The sequence below is a fragment of the Bidens hawaiensis genome, unplaced genomic scaffold (genome assembly GCF_021521415.1).
Source record: "Bidens hawaiensis isolate Kalapana, Puna unplaced genomic scaffold, B.hawaiensis_p1.1 tig00030187_1, whole genome shotgun sequence".
In the NCBI taxonomy this organism is placed as follows: domain Eukaryota; kingdom Viridiplantae; phylum Streptophyta; class Magnoliopsida; order Asterales; family Asteraceae; genus Bidens; species Bidens hawaiensis.
The window spans coordinates 34,335-45,507 of NW_027495016.1; the positions used below are offsets into that span (position 1 = coordinate 34,335).

The following is an 11,173-nucleotide window of genomic DNA, read 5'->3' on the forward strand; positions in this document are numbered from 1 at the left end:
TCTTAAATTCTAATGTGGCATGTCTTTATCTTCTTAAATTATTGAATTTTTATCTTCCTTGTTTTTGGTGTTCGGTAAGGTGACATCAGGATGAGATGTTGATTTGTCGTAAATTATTAACAATTTTTATCTTCCTTGTTTTTGGTGTTCGGTAAGGTGAGACTTGCCATCATCATAGCTTTAATGATCATAACTATTATATAATCCTAACAAGATGAGTTTCAACCAAACGAAATTGAAGCCATGCATTACATCACCCCTCAAGCTTTACGAATTTCACCTCTCACACCAGCATGCCCTCCATTTCGAAAAACCACCACTCGACACCACAAAGTCAATGCAATCAGCCACTCAATGCCACCGGAAAAGCTTGAGGTATACAAGTTCCTCGAGCCATGGGTTGCCCAAACCATCCTCCCTTTCCTTAAGCCAACAGAAAAGTGCTGGCAGCCTAGTGACTTCTTACCAAACTCTTCACAGCCATCCGATCAATTTGATGCCGAGGTGCGGACCTTGCGTGTCATGTCTGCCAATCTTCCTGACGACTACCTTGTGGTTCTTATAGGCAACATGATCACAGAGGACGCTTTGCCAACTTATGAGACCTATATCAACACCTTGGACGGGGTTCGTGATGAGACCGCTCCCAGTGCAAGCTCTTGGGCTACATGGACTCGGGCTTGGACCGCTGAAGAGAACCGCCATGGTGACTTGCTTCGTACTTATCTTTATCTTTCTGGTCGGGTGGATATGCTGATGATAGAGAGGACCATCCAGAATTTGATTGCTTCTGGAATGGTTAGTGTTTACCAACGAAATCTTTGCATATTGTGAATTGATTATTTGGTTCCAGTCATTCATATCTATTGTTTCACATTTGGTGTTAGTCGCTACAAGATGAAAAACGATGAACCAGTTCACCTAAATGTGAAATGATATTCATTTGAGACGCTTTTTCTTAGTTTGTAGATGATCCGTTATGTCAAATGACAGGATCCTAAAAACCGAAACCTGAAATTCGACCCGAGAAAACCCTACCCGGAGAACGCGAACAAAAGAAAAAGACTGACTCGAATCCAAACTAAAGTAATTCAGGTTGGTTATTGGATCCGAATTTGGAGTTTTTAGGGAAGCCGAAAAACTCAAATAAACAATTAGTTTTAAACTAAATATATTCTTGGGCCAAATTTGGCATAAATTGGGTGTTCCCACTCCACCTGTTATGAATCAGCTATTTATTCTTTACTAATGTTTTCGACTTATGACTAAAAGCAACCATAATCGAACACTCCGCTCACAACAGACTGAAGACATTATGTTGGTGTTTTTTTTATTATGGTTGGACTTTATTAAGTTATACTCATTTTTTATTTGTTTTATTAAGTTGCGTTGGTTTATTATTTGATTATTTATGCTACGAATGATGAAGAATATGTTAGTTTTAGTATTAGCTAGTTCTAAATTTATTTTGTTCTCTAGGATACTCGAAAAACAATTAACCCAGCCCTGAATTAGCTGAAAATGAAAAAACCGTGAGAGATTTGAGTTGGGTTTTGGGCCTAAATTTAAAATTTTGAAGCCCAAAGAACCTCACCTGAAAAACCCAAAACTCAAAAACTAACCTAAAAAGCACCCCTACTAAAAGTTGTATAAGTGTTTCAGCTCTTGTCTGATAACATAAAAGTTGTGTCGGTGTTCCGCCTTTTAAAATAACAGAATTTGTTTGAATATTTTAAGAATATATCATTCAAAATGATAGATCTTTTGAAAAAAATTACATTAAATCAAAAGACATACTTATCTATCAAGTATGCTTCAATATATGTTATTTTAAATGGCAGGTCTTATTATATTCCAACTAATCCCACCATGTAAAATAGCGGAAACCAGAAAAAACTTACAGCTTATCATAAAGTATGCTTCAATATATGTTATTTTAAATGGCAGGTCTTAATATATTCCAACTAATTTCACCATGTAAAATAGCGGAAACATGAAAAAACTTAAAGCTCATCGAGTTGACAATTATAACTTTTATCCATTTAAAATGACGAATCACCATTTGTCTTTATTTTTTTTTTTTTTAAAAATCTAAATGTGAAAGAGCAGAAGAAAGTAACACCAACTTTTATAGAATTCACAAGGTAAAAGAATTCATCAAATAATAGGTGAAATGAAGAATGAGGTAGCGTTTCGTATGCATGAATAATAGAGGTAATGGAATGATTCATTACGTAGGAATGAAAAAAATGGTGTTTGGTTGCTCAATGGAATGGAATCATCCATTACACATGGAATCCCATTCCATCAAAACCATTCCTTCCTACCCCTCTTCTTTTTTTTCATTACATTCCTCCTTCACCCTACTTTCTCAATAACACAATCACCACCTAACAACAACTACCACTACCATCGCCATCACTGACACCTTATCGCCACCATCGCCACCACTGCCTCCGCCACCACCAGCGCCAACCACCGCCACCGCCGTCGCCACCATCGTTGTTGTAACCATCGAAAACATTGTCACCGCCTCAGCCTAACCATCACCACCACCTTACCATCGCCATCACTACCAATGCTACCACTGGTTGACCACCGCCACCCCCATTTCCACCGTCGCCACTGCCACCACCATTTTCGTTGCCGGAGCTAAAACCACCACCATCGCCATTGCGATTTTTTTTTTTTTTTTTTTTTTGTAAAAAAAATTATTTTGAAATATGAGTGTTTTTATTATTTTTATTTCAATCATACATTTTTTTAGGATGCCAAACAACATAAAGTAATAATTTATTTCATTCTCATTGGTTAACAAGACAAAGGAATGGAATGATCAATTTCATTCCCCTGCCCACTCTATTCCTTCTTTCATTCTATTCCCTCTTCATTTCATTACCTCCAACCAAACATACCCTGATTGTTTAGTTGGTCAATTGAATAGAATCAACGATTACATACGATATCTCATTTCATAAACAACATTACTTTCCGACCTCTTTTTTTTCTACTTCATTCCTCTTTCACATTATTTTCTTGATATAACAACGGAACCACCTGACCATCACCGCGCCACCACCACACCAGTTATCAAAATTTCCATTTTATACGTTTTGGTAAAAAAAAAATTATTTTAAAACAATGGTACTTTTATCATTTTGTATTTCATTCTGACTTATTTTTGTGTCCACCAAACAACACATTAAAGATAGGTGTTTGTTTTTTAAAAAAGTCTATGCATGATCTTATGTCTGCGACGCACGGACCACGTGCAAATATTATCATCTTTACACTGTTTGTTTTTTCAAAACGTTTTATTAAAAAACCATCAGCACGAACTTTTCTTAATGCTGACTTGGTTCATTTACTACTAAGATTTTCTAAGATCTGCAAAGGGCTAAACATCACCACCACCCACTATCCACCATCACCACCGTCCACCACCACCACCCGCCACCACCACCTTCCACCGCTCACCACCACCGTCCACAACCACCACCACTCACCGTCCGCCACCACCACCACCGATCACCACCACCACCAATCACCACCACCACCCACCCACCACTGTCGTCTACTACCAGCACCACCTCCCCCACCATTTGACACCATCACCGTCGCCATCATCTACCACAATCACTGTCTACCGTTGTCCACCATCCACTACCAACGTTCGTACACTACCACCAGTTTATTTAAGCAGTCTGCAGACATTAAAAAACAATCTTCTTCTTGCAGATTGCAGAGGTTTGGTCACCTCTTTTTTTACATGTGTAATACGCAGACTGTAGACATTTTACATATGGAAAAACAAACCGCACAAAAGTAATGACTTAATAGTTAATTCAATAACTTATGTTAACCAAACAAGATAAATGAATAGTAATTATCTATTTTATTTCCTTTTCAATTCCATTAATTCATCTCCTGTTCGATGCATCACACCCCATACCGAAGATACTCCATGCAATCTCGCATGACCACGGACGAAAAAGAACCCCAATGTCATTACCAAAAGCACTGATATCTTTTAAAACAAAGCATCTTTAAATATTTATATAAAACTAGTGATTTACCCGGTGGAAGTTCGGTAAAACCCGTGTGATGGTAAAACCCAAGCGATGTCGATCTCATGTTTTAGGCGGTCAGTCGACCCGAATTCAGTTAGTTTCAGTTACGTGTATTATTATACTAGAAGTAAAACAAAAAAATAATGCAAAAAAAATTAGGGGGGCCTATGGGATGGCGTAGGTAGGTGAAACTCGAGCGTCGGTAAAACCCGACCATTGAGGCGGAACTAAAACAAAAACAAAATCAGCATTTGGTCGGTTTTCATTATGTCATTACGGTACTGGAACTAAAACAAAAGCAATGAATCTACACAAATTCAGTTAGTTTCCGTCACGCTCGTTAAGTTATCGAAACTAAAACAAAACAAAAAAAAATACAAACAAAAACAAATATTACTATATATTTTACAAATTAACTCTCTATATTTTACCTCTAAAAAAATAAACCGTACAAAAGTAATAATTCAATTCTTTTAACATAGTAAACAAAAGACAGAACTGCAGATTATGTCCTTTATGTTTGAGGTGAATTCCGCATCATGTCCTTTAAGTTTAATAAGTGCAGTGGCTGTCCCTCAACTTTAAAAACCGTTGCGGTTTATGTCCTTTAGGTGACGGCCGTTAACTTAAAGCTGTTAACTCTAAAACACTTGCCACTCACATGAGGGTAAGATCGTCTTTTTAACCCAATCAATATTTAACAAAGTAGACATTACACACATTAAAACCCAAATATATTAAAAGGATACTTTCATAATACCAAACATTATCCAAAATACAAACCATTAATCCAAAATACAAGCCATTAACCTAAAACATACTACCAAAATACTATATATTTTTCCCAAAATAAAAGGTTGTGATCCAAAAGACTACCCGCCGCTGATCCAAAACATTAACTTTGTTGGCTTGTGCAACTCCTGATGTTATGGCATTTTTGCTTACATTTGCTACAAGTCATGGTTGAATTCTTTTTTGATAACTTATTACCTTTTGTGATGTCTTTCGGTTCAATTATTGATTTCTTCCTCACTTTCTTTGGTCTTCCAATTGGTTTGTGATGATTTGGTGGGACAAGAATGGTAGGAACTTGAGACCTTGGCCACATGGACCAACCATTGATTGGAAATACTTTGAAGCTATAAACTTTTTTCCAAGTCTCCAGCATATAAATAGGGTTTACCAATTTTTCAGGGATCATACATTGTTTTCCATTAGCCTGCATATTCCACATTGCATGCCTGCAAGGTATACCTGTTATCTCCCATCTCCTGCATGCACACAACCTTTGACTTAAATCTACTACACGCTGATCACCAAATGGGCCACTCACCTGAAAATGTTCCCCCTCCATTCCAGATCACAGAATATTTAGCAGCTTCTTTCTTTATTGTTTCTAATACTTTTGTGGCATAGGGTGTCAGTAGACCATCGGATCTATCTATTACCTTTAAAACATTGACTATTCTTCTCATCAAATACTCCCTAATAAACTCTAATGCTGTGATAATTGGCTTATCTCTTCCATCTAGTAGCTTGGAATTCAATTGTTCACACATATATTGAGCAACACATCAGAAACGGCCCTACCTGTGACCATCCAACACATAAATTGAAATGCATAATAATAAATATTTTCAATACATATTGTTTAGCAATACATCATTACTTACCTAAACAATTATTAGAGCAAGAAAATTTCTTTTAAATAGGGAAATAAAATTAACACCTGGTTTGAGAGGAGGAGGTCTTGGATAGGGGTAAGCATAAATCAAGTGAGACCCGCGATAACCACAAGACCTGACCCGGTTATTCACAATATGGTTGGTTCCCGGTTCCTAAGAATTAGGGATGAGCTCGGTACCGTACCGGTACCAAAAATACCGTTCTGAAATATTCGGTTTGGTACCGGCATTGAAGGTAAAAATTCTGAATCATTACGTAAAGCTCTAAGACCAAAATCTAAATCATCTCCGGGTATTAGAAAGTGGTAGTAAATATCCTGACTATCAACATACCCTAGCTTTACCATCACACGCTCTAGATCATGCACCGAGAACCTTTGAATGTCTAGCAAGTCAATGAACGATTCTTTACCATCAACGTATCTTCGCCCCGGCGATCGAGTAAAATAACCCCCATGATGCAAGTGTATGGAAAAAAGATGAACATTACCTCCTGTATTCGATATATAGTTCGATTAAACATAAAACAAGTTATGAAATCATAAATTCTTCTATAATAAAAGAAGTTGTTGGCTTACCATATATTTCATTCACTTCGTCTTGATCGAGTACATCACGAATGTTGATTTGAGCCATGCCTTTCAGATGAAGAAACACCATTGAACCCTAGTTAGGAGAAATATGAAAGGACGTGAATGAAATAGGGATTTATAATAATAGGGATTTATAATAATATATTGAAATTCTGGGGCTAAAAATACGATCTTACCCTGATGTGAGTGGCCTGTGTTTTAGATTTAACGGCTTAAGTTAACGTCTGTCACCTAAAGGACATAAACCGCAACGGTTTTTGAAGTTGAGGGACAGCCGCTGCACTTATCAAACTTAAAGGACATAATGTGGAATTCACCTCAAACATAAAGGACATAATCTGCAGTTCTGTCTAAACAAAATAAATGAATATCTCCTTTTCAATTCCATTTCACTCCCTCTTTAATGCATCAAACCTCGTACCAAAAGACACTCCATGCAATCTCGCAAAACCAGAATGGAAAATAACTCCCATATCATTACTAAAAACACCGATATCTTTTAAAATAAACTACCTTTCAATATTTACCTAAAATGCATTATTTTAAATCTAGTGATTTACTCTGTGGCAGTTTGGTAAGATTCAGGCGATGGTAAAACCCAAATATTGTCGGTTTCATCAGTCGACCCGAATTCAGTCGGTTTCAGTTAAATGTGTTATCATACCGGAAGTAAAACCAAAAATAAAAGCAAAAAAATGTAAAAGCTTGGGAGAAGGGGGGGGCTGTGGGGTGGTGTAGGTAGGTGAAACTCGAGTGTTGGTAAACCACGACCGTTGAGGCGGAACTAAAACAAAATCAGCATTCAGTCGATTGTCATTATTTTCATTTTGATACTGGAACTAAAACAAAAGCGATGAGTCTACACGAATTTGGTTAGTTTCTGTCACACTCGTTACGTTAATGAGACCAAAATAAAAAAATTAAACAGACAAACAAAAACAATTATCACTATATATTTTACAAATCCACTGGCTATACCTATTAAGAAAGAATTTAAAATAGGTAGGCAGGTCCCAGCACTAAAACCTCGATATGAAGAAAAAAAGGAAAGAGAAACAAATATTCTTAACAAAAGTTAGGTTAGAGCCTACGCAATCAAGGGTGTTCAAAAGTATCTGAAGCTGAATCCGTATCCGAATGTCAGAGAATCCATATCTGAATTATTTGAAATTTCGATAGCAACCCCGAATATCCAAAAATTCGGATTCGGATAGCATCTTGGGATTTTCCTGATCCGAACTATCCAAAGCATAAATTTAATATTCTTTTATTTTTATTATATACCTTAGAATCTTATATGGAACCCTAATTTCAAAACAAACACACTCTTTCAACCGTTCCCTTCCCTTGTATCCAAACTATCCGAAATATAAATTTAATATATATATTTTTTTTTATCATATACCTTAGAATCTTCGATGGAACCGTAATTTCAAAACAAACCCACTCTTTCAGTCATTCCCTTCACTTTCTGATCTCCAACCTCCATCTTTGCTCTCTCTTTTCCGTCCATCTGCACCACCTCCACGGCTCCGGTAACCACTCCGTCCTTCGGTGCGCTTCCATCACCACTCACCATCTCCGTCCACCGCTTTCACTCTTCCTTGTGCCACAAATCCGCCACAGCTCCACCACTATTTCTCCATACTCCATCTCGATAAGCTATTTTAGGTTTCAATTAGTTTGTTAGATTGTTAATTACATATTGTTAGATTATTAATTACATATTTGTTTCAAAGATTTGTTTGTTGTAATTAGGTATTTGCTTGTATTACAGGTTGTCTTTTGCTTGTTTTGGTTGTTAGATTGGAAAACCTGATTCTTGGCTTTAAACAGGTTTTTTTTTCCAGATTTTCTTTCGGATATCCGAATCACTATCCGATCGGATATCTAAAATTTCGTATTCGGATAGTGAAATCCACTATCCGAAATGTCCGGATATCTCCGAAACTTTGGATATCCGGTTTTGAACACCCCTAAACTTCGGATATCCGGAGGTTTTGAACACACCTAATCAACAATACAACGCACCAAAATAACCACCCCACCATTACAAATCGCCTTTTTATCCTACAAAGATACAATATTTAAAAAAAACACGGTCCTTAACTTTTGCGGCACAAAATCTCTCAATTATACTTAATAGATAATAACTTATTTTTAATAATAGAATGTTAATAAGATCAATGAAACAAACTAAATATATTATTATGATTTTTAATAAAGTTAAATATTATCTTATTATTAAAGTAAAACAAATTATATATTAAATGAGTTACTTCTATACATGCATGGAATAGAAAATACGTTAAAGTTTAAAGGCGGGCATAGCAAGCTGATCTCCTTATCTCATAAAAGGGCTTAACAAGTCCACTTCAAACAAACTTAGCAATTGTCCTATCCTTATGTCACAAAAGGTCTTAAAGCGATTCCATTTAAGTGGTGTTTCGGTAAGCTTTTCAAATTTGCTTATTTGAATTTTGAAAAGCAAAACAGTTTTGAAAAGCTTCATTTTAAAGTTTTGGAAGAAGCTTTACCAAATACTTTTTGCTTTTCAAAAATCAAATAATCAAATAAGAAACGTTTAAAAGCTCATCCAAACACATGGAATCTCTTGAACCCCCTACAAACACTTAATCTGTTTTTAAACCATCGAACCTTCAAAATTTCTAATTGAATCATGTAATACTACAGGACACAGGGACCGAGAATAACCCTTACATGGGCTTTGTATACACATCCTTCCAAGAACGTGCCACTTTTGTGTCACACGGAAACACAGCGCGATTAGCAAAGGAGAATGGTGATCCTATGCTTGCCCGTATATGCAGCATCATTGCATCTGATGAAAAACGCCACGAAAATGCCTACGTTAAAATAGTTGAAAAGCTACTTGAAGTGGATACCACGACCGCCATGCTTGCAATTGCAGAGATGATGAGAAAGAGGATTACAATGCCAGCTTATCTCATGAATGATGGTGAAGACACTTCTTTATATAGCCATTACTCAACTGTATCGCAACGTTTGGGGGTTTACACTGCCGGTGATTATGCAAATATTTTGGAATTTTTAGTTGGCCGATGGAGGTTGGAGGAGCTAGAAGGGCTGACCAGCGAGGGAAGATGTGCGCAAGAGTATGTATGTGGGTTACCAAAAAGGATCAGAAATTTGCAGGAGCGAAGTGACGAGCGAGCTCGGAAGATGGAGCCGAGTGGTATCAAGTTTAGCTGGATTTTCAACAAGAAGATTATACTGTAAAATCATACTTGCTGGACTATTAATGGGTAAATCCGTGTGACATACATTTCACGGACTAGTGTTAAAAAATGCAACATATATATTAAAATATTGTTAACTTTAAATAAAACAATGTGAATTAAGGTTTTCTTTCTTTGTTTTTTTCTTTTTTTTTTCCTGAAGTGTGGGTTCCCGCCCCCACTCTTTTCAAGTTTATTGGGACTTGGGAGCGTCGTTCTTTGCCCCATGGATGGAAATTGGAATGGCGTGTCAAAGGATTACGTACGGGGTTGCTTAAAGAAAAATTATTAAGTTTTTGTATATATAGGGTCAACTTATTTTACAAAAGGAGACAAATTTGAGAAACATGATAATGATTTATAACCACACAAGAAAAACCCTTAAAAAAATTAAAAATAAATAAATTAAAAATCATAACTTCAAATTTAATAAAAAAATCAAAAGAAGTAAAACACAAAAATGTCTCAACCGTCTTCCTCGTTCTTAAAAAAAAACCTCGAAGAAGATACAATGTTAAGTGAAAAAGACCATTGTGTCATTTTGTTTATCATTGTATTTTGTGTTTATTTTCGTCATTGATTGTGCCTTTTTTTCTTTGACATCGTGTCTTTTTTTCTTGATATTATGTTATATTATTAACATCGTGTTATATTTTGCTTGGCATTGTGTTATATTTTGCGATTTTTTATGTCTATTTTTAGTTATAATTGTGTCTTTGGTTCATTTTCGTTATTGTGTCTTTTGTCTCTGCAATGTGTCTTTTCAGAATTTTTTTTTTTTTGGAACGAGAATGACGAGGGAAACATTTTTGGTTTTCAAACTTTTTCGTTTTTTATTTATATTTTGAGTTATAATTTTTTTATTAATTTTTTGGAATTTTTTAGGGGTTTTTGTGTAGCCACCAATCCTTCTCACTCTTCTTATTTTTGTGTCCCTTTGTATTTTAACTTTTCCCTGTATATATAAACTATATATATATATATATATCATCATCATCGTACTCAGTATATCCCACCAATAGCAAAGCTATAGTAGGTTCTGAGGAGGGTAAGATGTAGACAGCCTTACGTCTACCCCATAAGGATAGAGAGGCTGCTTCTGGTGAGACCCCCGGCTCGATAGTAGTTTTGCATCAAGCCTTGGACATAAGGCACATAGCACTCAATCATCGGGACACCGGCTGATCGGTGCATATACCCTTGTCTTTCGGCTATCAACGTCACTACATGATGCCTGATTAACCGTCCGTCACTTTTAACGTTATTTTCACGGGATTAGTAAAATAACGTCAAAATTAGTGCAATTTCACTTTTGCCCACCCGAGGGTTCACACATATATATATATAGGGTTAGGTTATAATAGGAAGTATACTTTTTGTAGGAAGGATAAGAAGTAATCTTGTCCATTAATTTTGAATATGGAGGGTTGAGATTAGTTTAGGGGGAAATCAAGTGTGAACATAAGATAAAGGGCATAAAAGGAATAACACATTTGTTGACTTTCTCTCTTCACATGCAAATCACATGCCAAATTTTCCCATCATTTTAAAACGCCCATAACTTT

General features: G+C 36.1%; 1 protein-coding gene across 1 annotated transcript; it reads left to right on the forward strand.

Moving 5' to 3' along the window:
• The first annotated feature begins 344 nt into the window (after positions 1 to 344).
• LOC143579983 (stearoyl-[acyl-carrier-protein] 9-desaturase 6, chloroplastic-like) lies at positions 345 to 9,612 on the forward strand. The gene is made up of 2 exons (XM_077063145.1): positions 345 to 798; positions 9,043 to 9,612. The coding sequence occupies exons 1-2, from the start codon at positions 355 to 357 to the stop codon at positions 9,607 to 9,609; spliced, it is 1,011 nt and encodes a 336-aa protein (XP_076919260.1). The 5' UTR covers positions 345 to 354; the 3' UTR covers positions 9,610 to 9,612.
• The last annotated feature ends 1,561 nt before the right edge of the window (positions 9,613 to 11,173 follow it).

What these genes read in the sequence shown, in the direction of transcription:
- LOC143579983 (XM_077063145.1), top strand. Translation starts at nt 355, where the DNA reads ATGCCACCGGAAAAGCTTGAGGTATACAAGTTCCTCGAGCCATGGGTT. An exon ending in ATTTGATTGCTTCTGGAATG is followed by an intron (nt 799 to 9,042) that starts GTTAGTGTTTAC and finishes GTAATACTACAG; the next exon opens with GACACAGGGACCGAGAATAA.